A 17,603-nucleotide genomic window follows, 5' to 3' on the forward strand; every position below is an offset into this window, starting at 1 on the left:
TTCCGAGATGCCGATATAGTTTCCAAGCTTCTTTATTCTCAGAAAGTAATCTGTGAAATCCTTCTTCCTGGTCTTACTCTGTGTCTCCAACAGGTTGGCATTTTAATTTGGATTTGGCAATGTTAATGGTTGCGGGTGGCTGGATGCCCTTACTGATACCACCTTTCCCCGCCCCCCCTTCCCCTGCTCCCCGCCACTAGCCCTCCCCCATCAGGGACGGAATTTGTGTACCCCACCCGTCTGTTTGAGTATTATGTGCAAGTGTGAGAACATTCAAATGGTTCAAATGGCTCTGAGCACTATGGGACTCAACTGCTGAGGTCATTAGTCCCCTAGAACTTAGAACTAGTTAAACCTAACCAACCTAAGGACATCACAAACATCCATGCCCGAGGCAGGATTCGAACCTGCCACCGTAGCGGTCTTGCGGTTCCAGACTGCAGCGCCTTTAACCGCACGGCCACTTCGGCCGGCTGTGAGAACGTTTTTCAACAGTTTGCTAATCTTATAGCTGAGGCAGGAAGTGGGTATCAGTCCGTTATTCACGTAGTGAGATGTGAGAAACCGCCTAAAAGCTACATGCAGGCTGGCCGGCACCCAGGCCCTCGGCATTAATACGCCGGGCGGTTTCGATCCGAGGCCGGCTCGCCTCTCCGTGTCCCAGTAGAGGACGCTTCATCTGTCTCGGCTATACTTGTGGTTCTGTAATTTTCGAATTGATTTATTTAAAAATATAAATGTTACCATTGAAAAAAAAATTCTGAATTCCTGTTTCATCTGTCTGATTATCTAAAGAGCAAGTGTCACTGTACCGCTGACAGCATAGGTAGACAGGATGTTAAACTCAATGGTTTGAGACAAGGAACCAGTGGTCAGAATATTTCAAGCAACGCAAGGTCTTGAATCGGCAATGCGTGTGAGTCAAGTATTTGTAAAGGGGATATAGTTTACAGCATATAGCTTCCTGCAGCATCCACTTTATAGACGCTGCCATAAAAGCAATACACAGTCGTCAATAAATTGTTCACGCTGGTTATTTAGTTAGTTAGTTCTTTATTCATCCATAGATTATTTACAAAATATCAGACATGTCATTTTAATTAAAAGGGAAACGATTTTGACGAAATTAAATAATTCATGCATACAGTAGTATTATCTGAAGTTGTGCTGTTAATTTTGATGTATTGAGTACAATATTTTTTGTCATATTTGCAAAAGAGTTTGCAAGTGATCTAAACCAAATTAATTTTACGCTGTATCACATCACCGGTCACTGCCCATACTACACAGAATTAAACACTTCACTATACTGCTCTCTCTCTCTCTCTCTCTCTCTCTCTCTCTCTCTCTCTCTCTCTATGTCACTCACACACACACACACACACACACACACACCACACACAAACGATCGCGCTCGCGCACTTTCGCCTGGCATCGATACTGTAATGATACTTTCACCATTCTATTGCATTCAACGTGTTATACCCCAGGCCTGTCTGAAATATCGGAGTAAGCACCTCACCGCAATTAATGAGATGTTGAATTCAACAAAATGGGTAGGAGTTAGAAATATCACAGATACTGGGAATAGGATCTTACAGTGTGGTTCATTAAACTATGACAGTTCGGAGTAGAATGACAGTTTCTTGTTATTAAATAATATCAGTTTCATACCATTGCCTACTCTCTCTTACCTAAATAATCCTTAACTTTGTAGTATGAATGATTTAATAAGCATGCTTTAATTGACTTTTTAAGTATTTAGATTTCAGTTGTCTCTTTAATATCTTTGGGAAATTTATTGTATAGTTTTATTCCCTTGTAGAAAATCCTGTTTTGTGTTTTTTGGTTGGTTGGCTTACCACAGTCTACAGTTGATGAGTGGCAGTCGAAAATGGAGCATTACTCGTTACAGAATCTTGCAGAATCGCATTTTATGCATGGTGCAGTAGGATTTAGTTTCGGAAAGCCAGCAGAATGTATAGAGAAAAGTTTCGCAACAGGTGATATCCGAAATGTGATAAAAATAATGACCGACTATCGTTCAAGGAACTGAGTCTTTCAAGATACACAGAGCTGGCTAACGTTCTCGACAAAGACTGTTCGCACAGTACCGTTTGAGCAGATGGAGTTGGATCGTTTGGAACAAAATTCTTCATTATAAACATACGTCAACTTGATATAGTGTGCGGACTGGGGAGCAACAGTTATACTCCTATCCTAAGAAACGTCTCGAAGCTATGGGGCCAAATGATTTTCACTCCAGAGTTCAGTTCTGCTAATGGGTTGTTCAGCGCCGCACTGCAGTACCTAACTTCTTACATTTTGCATTGTTCGCTTTGAACAGCTGATATGAGATTAAGTTGTAATAAGATTTAAACTGTTTGCAGTGCTAAAAATACACTCCTGGAAATGGAAAAAAGAACACATTGACACCGGTGTGTCAGACCCACCATACTTGCTCCGGACACTGCGAGAGGGCTGTACAAGCAATGATCACACGCACGGCACAGCGGACACACCAGGAACCGCGGTGTTGGCCGTCGAATGGCGCTAGCTGCGCAGCATTTGTGCACCGCCGCCGTCAGTGTCAGCCAGTTTGCCGTGGCATACGGAGCTCCATCGCAGTCTTTAACACTGGTAGCATGCCGCGACAGCGTGGACGTGAACCGTATGTGCAGTTGACGGACTTTGAGCGAGGGCGTATAGTGGGCATGCGGGAGGCCGAGTGGACGTACCGCCGAATTGCTCAACACGTGGGGCGTGAGGTCTCCACAGTACATCGATGTTGTCGCCAGTGGTCGGCGGAAGGTGCACGTGCCCGGCGACCTGGGACCGGACCGCAGCGACGCACGGATGCACGCCAAGACCGTAGGATCCTACGCAGTGCCGTAGGGGACCGCACCGCCACTTCCCAGCAAATTAGGGACACTGTTGCTCCTGGGGTATCGGCGAGGACCATTCGCAACCGTCGCCATGAAGCTGGGCTACGGTCCCGCGCACCGTTAGGCCGTCTTCCGCTCACGCCCCAACATCGTGCAGCCCGCCTCCAGTGGTGTCGCGACAGGCGTGAATGGAGGGACGAATGGAGACGTGTCGTCTTCAGCGATGAGAGTCGCTTCTGCCTTGGTGCCAATGATGGTCGTATGCGTGTTTGGCGCCGTGCAGGTGAGCGCCACAATCAGGACTGCATACGACCGAGGCACACAGGGCCAACACCCGGCATTATGGTGTGGGGAGCGATCTCCTACACTGGCCATACACCACTGGTGATCGTCGAGGGGACACTGAATAGTGCACGGTACATCCAAACCGTCATCGAACCCATCGTTCTACCATTCCTAGACCGGCAAGGGAACTTGCTGTTCCAACAGGACAATGCACGTCCGCATGTATCCCGTGCCACCCAACGTGCTCTAGAAGGTGTAAGTCAACTACCCTGGCCAGCAAGATCTCCGGATCTGTCCCCCATTGAGCATGTTTGGGACTGGATGAAGCGTCGTCTCACGCGGTCTGCACGTCCAGCACGAACGCTGGTCCAACTGAGGCGCCAGGTGGAAATGGCATGGCAAGCCGTTCCACAGGACTACATCCAGCATCTCTACGATCGTCTCCATTGGAGAATAGCAGCCTGCATTGCTGCGAAAGGTGGATATACACTGTACTAGTGCCGACATTGTGCATGCTCTGTTGCCTGTGTCTATGTGCCTGTGGTTCTGTCAGTGTGATCATGTGGTGTATCTGACCCCAGGAATGTGTCAATAAAGTTTCCCCTTCCTGGGACAATGAATTCACGGTGTTCTTATTTCAATTTCCAGGAGTGTATTTTCATTTGCGCCGATTAGTTTTTTCTCTCAATGTGTTCAGTTTTAAATCCTCTACCATGCTTACAGTTTTGTCCATAAAGGCTTAGGGCACCTTATATTTCACCTTCAATCCTTCAGTAATTCCAGAATGCACTGTTGTCATTCAAGACACACTGCACTTAGTGGAGCTATAGGATACGGGCGTTTGGGATACATTAATCTTTCGTTCCTTCGTATCATGTTCTCATTAATTTTCTTTCTCAAAACGTTTTCAGATCTACGCATCTTTCCTCTTGATTGCGTAATACATGTAACCCAGAATGTGAAGTGTTGACGTACGTAACTATTTTCAGAACACTATGTATCAACAGCGCAACAAAGTTAGTTTATTTTGGATTTGAAAAAAAAAGTTTGTGAATGTTGAATTTGGCTTGCTTTTTGTCTTTCTCACCATCGCACTAATACCTTTTCCAGACATGAACGATGCCAGAAAAAAGAAACAGGATATCGGAGACATGTGGCCGATGCTGCTCATACCATTCATCATACAGGCCGTGGTGCTGCCGTTTTTCCTCACTTCACTGAAGGTATGCCACACTTATATACTTGGAATTTGAAACAGCCCCTTTAGTATGTATTGTACTTCACATAACGGTATTTCCATCGAGTTAAATATGGAGTTTCAAACAGAACTGAGCCAACACCAGTGTTTTTGAAACTGTTGTTTATGAGGAATCGATATTTTTACTAAGCTGATAAGTATTTCCATTGTAATACGCTATTGTGAGTGTACTATTGAACCTACTTGTGTTGATCAAGTTACATTACACGTTTTTCAGTACTAATGATCTGCTGTGTTACACAGTACCAACTGAAAGGCAAAGCTTCTGAGTGAACTAATTTGTCACTTAATAAAGTAAAAACGAAGCACAGACAGAGAGCATTAGTACAAGAATGTATTTATTGTTCACATAACAAGAACCACGTATGTCTTTCCTGTAGTACGCTGAAGAGCAAAAGAAACTGTTACACGTATCTAATATCGTGTAAGTCCCCCGAGAGAATACGAAGTGCCGCAACACGACGTGGCATGGACTCGACTAATGTCTGAAGTGGTGGGAATTGACACCATGAATCCTGCAGGGCTGTCCGTAAGAGTACGAGGAGGTGGAGATGTCTTCTGAACAGCATGTTGCAAGGCATCCCAGATATGCTCAATAATGTTTACGTCTGGGGAGTTTGGTGGCCAGTGAAAGTGTTTAAACTCAGAAGAGTGTTCCTAGAGTCACTCTGCAGCAATTCTAAAAATGGTTCAAATGGCTCTGAGCACTATGGGACTTAACAGCTGTGGTCATCAGTCCCCTAGAACTTAGAACTACTTAAACCTAACTAACCTAAGGACATCACACACATCCATGCCCGAGGCAGGATTCGAACCTGCGATCGTAGCAGTCGCGCGGTTCCGGAATGCGCGCCTAGAACCTCGAGACCACCGCGGCCGGCAGCAATTCTGGGCGTGCTGAAATTCCATAAGTCCGCCGTAATGCACAATGGACATGAAGAGATGCAGGTGATCAGACAGGATTCTGACGTATGTTTCATCTGTCAGAGTCATATCTAGACGTATCAGGGGTCCCATATCACTCCAACTGCACACACCTCACATCATTACAGAGCTTCCACCAGCTTGAACAGTACCCAGCTGACATGCAGGGTTCATGGATTCATGAGGATGCTTCCATACCCGTACACGTCAATCCGCTCGATACAATTTGAAACGAGACTCGTCCGACCAGGCAACATTTTTCCAGTCATCAACAGTCCAATTTCGATGTTGACGGGTCCAGGCGAGGCATAAAGCTTTGTCTCGTGCAGTCATCAAGGGTAAACGAGTGGGATTTCGGCTCCGAAAGCCCATATCGATGACGTTTCGTTGAATGGTTCGCACGCTGACACTTGTTGTTGGCCCAGCATTGAAATCTGAAGCAATTTGCGGAGGTATTACATTTTTGCCACGTTGGACGATTCTCTTCAGCTGTCGTTGTTCCCGTTCTTGCAGGACCTTTTTCCGGCAGCAGCGATGTCGGAGATTTGATGTTTTACCAGATTCTTGATATTCACGGCATACTCGTGAAATTGTCGCACGGGAAAATCCCCACCTCATCGCTACCTCGGAAATGCTGTGTCCAATCGCTTGTACGCCGACTATACCACGTTTAAACTAACTTAAATCTTGTTAAACTGCCATTGTACCAGTAGTTACAGATCTAAAAATTCCGCCAGACACTTGTTGTTTTATGTAGGCGTTGCCGACCGCAGCGCCGTATTCTGCCTGTTTGCATATTTCTGTACTTGAATATGCATGTCTATACCAGTTTCTTCGGCGCTGAAGTGTATTTCTAAAGACATTTTTAATGTAGTTTTGCGATGGATAGGTCGAATCAGCCCCAATAAAAATTGCTTATTCGCAGTTTTATACGGAACCATCATTTTGTGATTCACCACAAACAATTATTGAAATTGTAGGAGTAATTTTATGTGCTCACTTGGTAAGAACATCCTAAAATTACTTTGACACAATACAAGGATATTCATTGATGGTGATAGCAAAACACGAAGCGTAATCAGTGGTTACAGCATTGATTGACTACACTGCTTCAAGCAGTCTTCAGTCCCACCACGCCGCAGCCTGATGGTGGCCCTGATGTGCGGGTAACTATTACTAGTATCGCCTGTGGTCGAAATTCGACCAGTTGTGTTGATAAAGTAACGAAAGCCAATTTTTTAAATGCAATTAATTGGAATTTGTTCGTATGCAGCGTCCTAGTTCTTACTTGAACGCTATGCAGATTTTTGGTTCTTATCTGAACGCTATGACGAAAAGAGTAAGAAAGGGCAAAGAGGAAGCATGAGGGAACCACCCGGAAAATGCTCCTATTGGAGCACAAAAAAGGCGAATATGATCCTGTTTAAAAGACGCTGACTGAAAAGTGGTGGTACCAGCTGTCTCATTCTACTATCCTCAGCACTTTTAAAATTTTTAGTCCATAAGTCTTTATACCCATTCATTCTCACTTGCCCATTCTCACTCACTCATTCAGCTCAACTCATTGTCATTGTCTCTTTGTGTCTCTCTAGCTGTCAATGTTTCCTCTGCCACTGCCACATTCTCCTTCGCTCTGCTCTATTACTACTGTCTCTTCTCAGTGTCACTGTCTCCCTCTTGCTTTCTCTTACTTCTGCTATCTCATTTATTCCTTCACACTGCTGCTCTCTCTTCTCATTGTCATTATCTCTCTCTTCCTCGTTGTGGTTGTCATAGACTGTCTCTCATTGTCACTGGCTCTCACGCCCTTCCACTTTTCCTTTGCTTTATTCCTCTCTCACTGGCGCTGTCTCCTTATCTCTTTACGTAGCACTGTCCTGTCACTGTCAACTATTGTCCACTGCCATTGCCTCTCCCTTTCTCTCATACTACCATTGTCTCCTTAGTTCTTTCTACAGTATACCACAACCACTGTCCACTATCGTCCAAAATTTATTGCATTTCCGACCCTTTGCCACTGCCACTGTCTCCTTCCCTCTCAGTGTAAAAAAGCACGCCAAAAGCATGCCAAAATTTCTTGGAAAAATTTTAAAGGTACTGGGGAAGATACAATGAACTGATACTCCACTTGTCAGTCAATCTTTTAAAAGGAAGCATATTCACCTTTCTGTGCTCCAACAGGTACATTCTTCCGCTGGTTCACTTCTTTTCCCTGCTACAGCAGGGCATGTCACTCATACGAAAGGAACTTCATGAGTCAGTAAAGTTTGGTAGTTTACTGATGTGAAACTGAAATAACGTAAAAGTAGTTTTACACCTTAGACAGGATTTTACGTGCACAAAAATGTTGCATTTGCTTCAGTACTACAACGGTGGGATTCCCAGAACCGTTCTGACGATAACATAGACACTTTTCAGCATATTTATCCGTGTTACGTCACTTTATAAATCACGTCTTCGCCTCACACCGGATATTACGACCGTAATTTACGTGTACAAGTAGGGTATCTTTGTCCCTCTGTATCTCACAAACGAATAAATATATCAAGAAAACTTTCAAGGTTGATCGAGATAGGTATCTTAGGAAAATGCAGTAAGAATTTCAGCCATTTGCTGTGCATAGCCATATTGGAATCCGCGGCTCGGTTTTTATTCCAACAACGTTTAAAAAAGTTTCTTTAGGGTTTTCTAAGGAAACATCCATGAACTTACGGAGCCTCCATAAGGCTCTTAAGGCCCACCGTGGACCACATCAAATGCAAAAAGAACTAACTGATTTTATCCATTTCCCTAAGCATGGTGAAGTACGTAATATTCATACTTGGACTCTTTACTATAGGATAGCGACGCTAAGACGATCCATCTGATGGTCCCTAACTCCAGGGCTATTGAACACACTTCAACCTCCCTTTCTATCACCAACAGAACCAGAGGTATGAGCCGCAGGAAACTTCCGATTTTATGTGAGGCGTTTCGGAACATATTGAGTAACGCATGCTGTCGCGTTAGGGACACAATAACTTGATTTTAAAATTTAACAATACAGAACATCAATATAAATTATATTTTCCGTAAATGTTCTTTCATCATTTGCTAAGTGACCTTGTTCGATATGCTTAGAAATATAAAATTTCAAACCATCGAAAGACCGAACTCTACTTGTCACGTGTAACTGACCATGCGTAAAAACACGTTGCATTAATAAAATCCTAACTTTTTCGACGTTTGTCCCTATGACTTATTCATGGTATTTGCAAATGCAGGAATAATTGGTAATCGCTTTCTCTGAAACACAAAAGGTAAAATAGTACTGGAATAAGTCATATTTCTACGTGGAATCAAAATTCGTTTATTTTGCTCGATTTCATTTAAAACCTGGCAATCAGTAGGATTATTGTATAAACATTAACCATGCATCCTGGCACCATTTAAGCTACGAATACTTCTGAAATAATTCTTTGATTTCTGTTTAACTGTTCGATCATTCTAAGTGAATCCTTAATACTGCCCACTGAAAAAAAAATTGTGTTAACGGGGGCATATTAACTTTCCCTTTGTGACAACACAGTGTGAATGGCGTTGTATTAAGTGAAGTAACTTCAGAAGCGAAATTTTTTGCATTACAAAATTTGCACTGCAAATTCTTCAAACCGCAGTTATAAAAGCAGGGAAGTCGTAGTGCATCTCTTTGTCATCCAACTTTTTCTTCCACAATAGTAGTTTCTTTCTGAAGAATGAAATTTTTCCTGACAGTTGTAGAATGTTGGTCTCATTGCCTTGAAAGGATACATTCAGTGAAATGAACTTTTCAAAGACGTCACAAAGATATGCCGATTTCAAAACAATTTCTCGGAATTCAAATGTTTCTCTTGAAGAAGATCATTACCACGTTCACAAAGCCTTTTTAAGATATTCCCACGTGAAAGCCAGTGAGGATTACAGCAATAAATTAAGGATATACTCTCAGCCTCTATATCAGCGTACATCCTTTGAAAACATCTCGACTCTAATAGCCAGCATCTAATTAATTTACCACTTTGATCGCTGACTGAAGAACTTCAAGAAGGAAAGGACTCATGCTCTCTGATGCCAGCTTCTCGGTGAATAAAACAGTGTGTCAAAATAGCATGAGGAGCCTCTTTACTGAACCGACTTTGCAATCCGGGGTAATATCCAGCCATACTACAACATTCATATCTACTGATGCCTACATAATTTCCCCAGTTAACATTGTTTTCTTCCATAAAAGAATGTAGTATTTCAAAGATGTCTACTGCTTTTGTTCCAAGCGTTATTTTCCTGCAGAAAAGCAGATTTTCATGAAATCTGTTGTCATGTATAAACAGCAACTAACAAATTACATATGCATCATTGTGGCTGTCTGTAGATTCATCTAAATAAATAGCAAAATTACCATTATCTTTGAGTTTTTCAACCAACTGATCATTAATGTCGTCAGTTATACCAAATATTCGACCGCTGATGTGTTGTCTACATTCGACAAAACGAACCTTCAGACATATTGTTACCGCAGAGAAACAAATGGGTCACGTTGTGTGATTTGACAGCCCTCTATCATGCTACCAATGATGAAGAGCAGAAACAAATACCTAGGGCTAATTAGAACGAGCTGAATTGTAACATAGCCTCAATAGAAATGGAGACTGTAAATGAGAACACACGATCCTCTGCCGAAGGATTAATGCTGACACTACCAAGGACAGTACACAAGAACAGTACACAAAATACAACTACCAATGAACAAGTAAGTACTCGAAAATCATCAGCAGAAAGCAATCAAAGCTCCAAAAGACCCATGGAAGAATCAGCACTAGCAGCGCCAGAAAGTATCCAGAAAATTTGCCTAAGACCAAGAAGGAATATAGCAAAATTATCGTCTGGAACAACAGCAGCAGGCAACCAGTGAATGCAACTGAGACCAAGAAGAGCCACAATACGGGATGAGGGTTTTCTTATGGTATCGGGGGAGAACGAGGAGAAATCCATCCCATATGTAAGATACATAGCTCAGCCTAAAAATGATCTGTATAAGAAATCCCCTTTCTCTGCTAAGAAAGAAATAACATAATCAGGCTCAACAGGTCCAAGTATTGACAGACATAAAGTACTCAAAGTGCTACAAATCAATATGTGCAGCATTAGAAATAAAATACTAGAATTAGAACGTTATTGTAGAGGTAAGAAAGTGGATGTAGTTTGTGTATCGGAACACTGGTTAACTGAATCTGGAATAGATATTTTTGTTCCTCAAGGATATGTTGTGGCCAGCATTATCTGTAGAAAGAGAAAAAAATGGTGTAGTTGTAATTTTTCTCACATATAGTCTGAAATTCACAAAAGTTGATGTAAGTCAGTTTTGTTCTGGAGTAGATTGTGAGTTAAGCTGCATTAAGCTGACAGACGAGAATATGATAGTTCTAAGTCTCTATAGATCTCCAAATGGAGCAGTGTAAGTATTATTTAAAAATTTTGAACTTGTCTTGAAAAAATATTAAGGAAAAAAGAAAATGTCGCTATCTGCGGTGACGTCAATATAGATATGTGAAACTGTTACGAGCAAGTATTAAGAACTTTTTTAATATCTTAAGGTCATTAAATCTATTCTGTATTAATAAAAATGCTACTCGTAAAGCAGCCTGCTTAGATAATATTATTGTTAACTTCTCTAAGGAGATTTTTACTGTTAGTCATGCAGATGAATGTTTCTCTGACCATGAACCATTACTCCGCACACTCTACAGCAGACTGTCAGATCACATCATTAATATAACCCACGAGGAAATTGAGGTGACTTGTGTAAGAGGTCAGAAAGATAAATTTGTGAACTTGTTTGTTGATAGACTAAGTTATATAAAACGGGACTTTTTTCATGAAACACAGATTGGACAAACTAATGTTGAAACTGTGTTTGACAGATTCTTTAGCAAATATATTGATGTGTGGTGCACTTGTTCACCCCTAAGAAAAAGTAAGTATAACTGCAAGCCTAAGACAAATTTAGCAAATTGGTATTCTAAAGAACTTAAACATTAGGGAACAAATGTTGTTATTGCGACATGTATGTAAAAAGAGCTGTGAGAGTGACACTAAACAATCTGATATAGATTATAGGAAGTATCTGAAGTATAAAAACTTTTATAAAACTAAGCTGGTTAATGAGATACAATCAGCGTGTGTAAGGTTTATAGAAAATGCACTAAGCAAGTGCAAAGCGGCATGGCAGATTATCACACAAGAACACTCTCCCAACAACACACAGGAAGTATCACTTGAACCAGACCGACTGAACAAGTTCTTTGTCACTTCAGTGAAAGAATTGGAAACAGAATAAACTTGAACAACACATCTGCAAGTGAACTACTTGATAAGCAGCTGCCAATGAAACAGTCTTTTCAGTGGAAAATTGTCACATCCACAATTGCAATAAAAACAGTAAATAATTCTTCCACTCTAAAACTGCGCTTAATTACTAGCTACCTAACTACATTATCAAGAAAACTATTCATTTTATCTGTGAACTTTTAGCCTTCATTTTTTACAAATGTGTTCAGTTCGGAATTTTCCCTGCATCATTAAAAATTGCAAAGGTTATACTAATTTTTAAAAACCTCCCCCAAAATTATCGCCCAGACTCAATAGTTCCTGTAATTTCCAAAATATTTGAAACCCTTATACATAATAATTAAGTGATTATTCTGAATAAAATAATCTCCTTTGCAACAAAGAGTTTGGTTACAGAGAAGGAGAAAATACCACGTCAGCAGTTCTTACCATTGTAAACCAGATAATCACTGCTTTTGAAAATAGCGATGAAGCATCACTGGTTTTATGTAACCTAAGTAAGGCTTTTGATTGCATATCTTATGAAATATTGATTGAGAACCTTGAATTTTATGAAGTACAGACCACAGCACTAAAAATAATTCTTTCACACTTAAGACACAGAGAACATGTTTCAGTGAGAGACAGACTTCTCTAATGAAAATGGTAGACACGGGGCTGCCACAGAGATTAGTGCTTGGACCATTATTTTTTCATAATTGCCCTCAGTGATTTTCCACATCATGTTCCTCAATCTGTGGTCTGCTATGCGGACGGCACAAGAATTATTGCAACTCATCAGGACACATGAGCATTACAACAAACGTCACTGGAATCACTAAATGCTGCAGTAAAATGGTTCTCCTCTAACACACTGTTGTGTGATCGTGACAAGACCCAGAATCTTGTAATAGGATATCTAATGGTATAGAAACTGGAACAGTTAATATTTTCGGATTCCATATTGATTCCAAACTGAGCTGGGGAGAAGACATGTCACATTTGCCAAAGAATATCAAGGATAACATTGATAATATGGAAACTGAGAGATTTGGTTACTCCTAACTATTTAAGATTGGCGTATTCTGGGCTGTTCCAGTCTCGCATTTCTTACGGACTGCTAGTATGGGGCTGCTCCACACATATAGCTGATATACTGAAGATACAAACAAAAGTCATAAGAGAAATGTGTAGGGCTGGACCAACAGATCACTACCGACCTCTGTTTAGAAAACTCGATATACACTCTGGAAATGGAAAAAAGAACACATTGACACCGGTGTGTCAGACCCACCATACTTGCTCCGGACACTGCGAGAGGGCTGTACAAGCAATGATCACACGCACGGCACAGCGGACACACCAGGAACCGCGGTGTTGGCCGTCGAATGGCGCTAGCTGCGCAGCATTTGTGCACCGCCGCCGTCAGTGTCAGCCAGTTTGCCGTGGCATACGGAGCTCCATCGCAGTCTTTAACACTGGTAGCATGCCGCGACAGCGTGGACGTGAACCGTATGTGCAGTTGACGGACTTTGAGCGAGGGCGTATAGTGGGCATGCGGGAGGCCGGGTGGACGTACCGCCGAATTGCTCAACACGTGGGGCGTGAGGTCTCCACAGTACATCGATGTTGTCGCCAGTGGTCGGCGGAAGGTGCACGTGCCCGTCGACCTGGGACCGGACCGCAGCGACGCACGGATGCACGCCAAGACCGTAGGATCCTACGCAGTGCCGTAGGGGACCGCACCGCCACTTCCCAGCAAATTAGGGACACTGTTGCTCCTGGGGTATCGGCGAGGACCATTCGCAACCGTCTCCATGAAGATGGGCTACGGTCCCGCACACCGTTAGGCCGTCTTCCGCTCACGCCCCAACATCGTGCAGCCCGCCTCCAGTGGTGTCGCGACAGGCGTGAATGGAGGGACGAATGGAGACGTGTCGTCTTCAGCGATGAGAGTCGCTTCTGCCTTGGTGCCAATGATGGTCGTATGCGTGTTTGGCGCCGTGCAGGTGAGCGCCACAATCAGGACTGCATACGACCGAGGCACACAGGGCCAACACCCGGCATCATGGTGTGGGGAGCGATCTCCTACACTGGCCGTACACCACTGGTGATCGTCGAGGGGACACTGAATAGTGCACGGTACATCCAAACCGTCATCGAACCCATCGTTCTACCATTCCTAGACCGGCAAGGGAACTTGCTGTTCCAACAGGACAATGCACGTCCGCATGTATCCCGTGTCACCCAACGTGCTCTAGAAGGTGTAAGTCAACTACCCTGGCCAGCAAGATCTCCGGATCTGTCCCCCATTGAGCATGTTTGGGACTGTATGAAGCGTCGTCTCACGCGGTCTGCACGTCCAGCACGAACGCTGGTCCAACTGAGGCGCCAGGTGGAAATGGCATGGCAAGCCGTTCCACAGGACTACAACCAGCATCTCTACGATCGTCTCCATGGGAGAATAGCAGCCTGCATTGCTGCGAAAGGTGTATATTCACCGTACTAGTGCCGACATTGTGCATGCTCTGTTGCCTGTGTCTATGTGCCTGTGGTTCTGTCAGTGTGATCATGTGATGTATCTGACCCCAGGAATGTGTCAATAAAGTTTCCCCTTCCTGGGACAATGAATTCACGGTGTTCTTATTTCAATTTCCAGGAGTGTACTTCCAATTGTAAATCTGTATATATATGTCTCATGACTATACGTTAAAACAAATGTCAAAGAATTTCATTTAAGAAGAGATATACACCAACACAACAAGAGAGGAAAAATTAAAATGGATATTCCAAGACACAGACTAGTAAAAACAGTCCACTCTCCCACAGCCAGCACCCTATTAATCTTTAACAAATTGCCACCCTCACCATGGTCCATGCCTTCTAAACTATTTCAAAGATAACTGTACATCTGGCTGGCTGAAAATCCGTTTGATAATGTAACAGAATTTTTTGATGTAAAAAAAATGTGAACATATGTTAAAATTTAAAATATGTAGCTAAATGTCTGCAGTTGTGTAGGTAAGTCTGTATAAATGCTTGTAATTGTGTATATAATTAAGTGTAAATATCTGTGATTGAGCACATAATATAATATACGAAACATATGTTAAAATTTAGAGTGAATGGTTAACGTCTGTAACTATGAATAGAACTAAACATATCAGTATCAAGTCCAAGACATTAAGTCTATTCCATTATGTTAATGGTCAATGGCAAATAAAGATGAATACCATTGTAACAACACTTATATACCACACCGCTGAGTATCATTACCAGCGCGTACGTTGTTCTTTTATTCAGAAAGCAAATAAATCAATTTATTATTGTTATTAAACTACCGCAACAGCCTTACTGTACGGCAACAACGCCCCTGGGTGAAACGACGCACAGTTTGAATATCCCTGCTCTAGACGACTGTGTGCCCTAGGAGTTCCCATCCGAGGTAGTCTCCAAAGACAGGTAAACGTGGCCCACTTGCTAGGTTGCTAAGGTCCATGACTTTCATTTCTCTACACTTTTTCTCGTGGGGCTACATGAGAAGAGACCCCTCTACACTTGGAGAAAGGCCTGTTTGCACGGTTTAAGAGGGCGACAGAATTCATTCACTGTGCCTTACGTACTTTTGTTGAAGTTTGTCAACGGTCGCAGAAAAATGAACAACTTGTGCAACAAACATGGTGGTATTTATATCGAGCGGTTTTTGTAGTTAACCACGTAAGTAACATCAATATTAGAAATGTGAGCCAGTTTTCCTCGACACATGTAAACAGCCGGCCGCTGTGGCCGAGCGGTTCTAGGCGCTTCAGTCCGGAACCGCAGCTTCTGCTACGGTCGCAGGTTCGAATCCTGCGTCGGGCATGGATGTGTGTGATGTCCTTAGGTTCATTAGGTTTAAGTAGTTCAAAGTCTAGGGGACTGATGACCTCAGATGTTAAGTCCCATAGAGCTTAGAGCCATTTGAACCATTTTGAACATCTGAACAGTTCGCTTCCGAACTACAAACATAATCTAGTAAGACCTCTTTAGAACTGTAACACCGAATATTTCCTGAACACTTGTGTAATACGTGTTCGCTTTGATCTAGGCCCACTGACTACTGCAGTATTCCGTTCATGGTACTGACTGCTGTGGGACATTCATGGATATGTTCTGGATAGATAGATCGATAATATCGCTACATGTTTAGCTGCTAACACATCTTGTTACCGAGACATAGAAGAGGCAGAAAGCAGGGATGTCACACGAGCTGTGGAGAAGACATGGACATTCCTCAGAAAACGTGGTTCCGTGTAATGTAGTGTCGAGATACGCTTCTCCTTCATGTCTCGATCACTACTGAGAATGCTCATAGCTGAAGATGTGACGCTGACTGAAACCCACAGTCACCACACGCACCAAAATATTTGCTGGAATCATCGACAACTCAGGATTTAATGTGCACACTGGCATCATTTTCTGAATTCTTGCTGCTTCTTGTACTGTAAGCTGACCACAAAAGTTTTCCAGGAGGTACTTTGGAGAATAGTAATGGAAAAATACGGCCGCGATGGTGCAGACTACTACGACTTGGGATGACTGGCCGGCACGAGTGGCCGAGCGGTTCTAGGCGCTACAGTCTGGAGCCGAGCGACCGCTCCGATCGCAGGTTCGAATCCTGCCTCGGGCATGGATGTGTGTGATGTCCTTAGGTTAGTTAGGTTTAATTAGTTCAAAGTTCTAGGCGACTGATGACTTCAGAAGTTAAGTCGCATAGTGCTCAGAGCCATTTGAACCATTTTTTTTTGGGATGACTGTCAATAGCAGCCGCTATTTCAGGAATGTGGTAGGGGGTTGAAGTCACGCAAGTCGTTTAGCACTACTCTGAAATAGTTCGAAGATGCACCAAGTGATGTTCAGAACGTAGAAGTCTTTCATAGCAGGTTATCATATACCTGTTATTCTGCAGCTTGCCTGCGCCAAATAAATATGAACGATCTCTCCCGACTGCCCCTCAATGACCATTTCAAAAAGCAGTGGACTCTAATCGAAGCAGCGTGACAAATAATATTGTACGAGCATCTAAAAATCATTTTTCAATTGCTACAGACTGTTGTTGAGATTTCTGAAGGCTAAAAAAAGAGAACCTTTATTGGTCAATAATACCACTGCATTATTTAGAAAGTACAGGGTTATTACAAATGATTGAAGCGATTTCACAGCTCTACAATAACTGTATTATTTGAGATGTTTTCACAATGCTTTGCACACACATACAAAAACTCAAAAAGTTTTTTTAGGCATTCACAAATGTTCGATATGTGCCCCTTTAGTGATTCGGCAGACATCAAGCCGATAATCAAGTTCCTCCCACACTCGGCGCAGCATGTCCTCATCAATGAGTTCGAAAGCATCGTTGATGCGAGCTCGCAGTTCTGGCACGTTTCTTGGTAGAGGAGGTTTAAACACTGAATCTTTCACATAACCCCACAGAAATAAATCGCATGGGTTTAAGTCGGGAGAGCGTGGAGGCCATGACATGAACTGCTTATCATGATCTCCACCACGACCGATCCATCGGTTTTCCAATCTCCTGTTTAAGAAATGCCGAACATCATGATGGAAGTGCGGTGGAGCACCATCCTGTTGAAAGATGAAGTCGGCGCTGTCGGTCTCCAGTTGTGGCATGAGCCAATTTTCCAGCATGTCCAGATACACGTGTCCTGTAACGTTTTTTTCGCAGAAGAAAAAGGGGCCGTAAACTTTAAACCGTGAGATTGCACAAAACACGTTAACTTTTGGTGAATTGCGAATTTGCTGCACGAATGCGTGAGGATTCTCTACCGCCCAGATTCGCACATTGTGTCTGTTCACTTCACCATTAAGAAAAAATGTTGCTTCATCACTGAAAACAAGTTTCGCACTGAACG

General features: G+C 42.8%; 1 protein-coding gene across 1 annotated transcript in view; it reads left to right on the plus strand.

Moving 5' to 3' along the window:
- The window catches only part of LOC124722716, a 79,553-nt gene that overhangs the window by 40,246 nt on the left and 21,704 nt on the right, over window positions 1-17,603 (plus strand). The window contains exon 2 of the mRNA XM_047247858.1: window positions 4,281-4,393. Within this exon, the coding sequence (XP_047103814.1) occupies window positions 4,281-4,393 (113 nt within the window). The remainder of the gene's footprint in view (window positions 1-4,280; window positions 4,394-17,603) is intronic.

The sequence above is a fragment of the Schistocerca piceifrons genome, chromosome X (assembly GCF_021461385.2).
Source record: "Schistocerca piceifrons isolate TAMUIC-IGC-003096 chromosome X, iqSchPice1.1, whole genome shotgun sequence".
Taxonomy (NCBI): Eukaryota; Metazoa; Arthropoda; class Insecta; order Orthoptera; family Acrididae; genus Schistocerca; species Schistocerca piceifrons.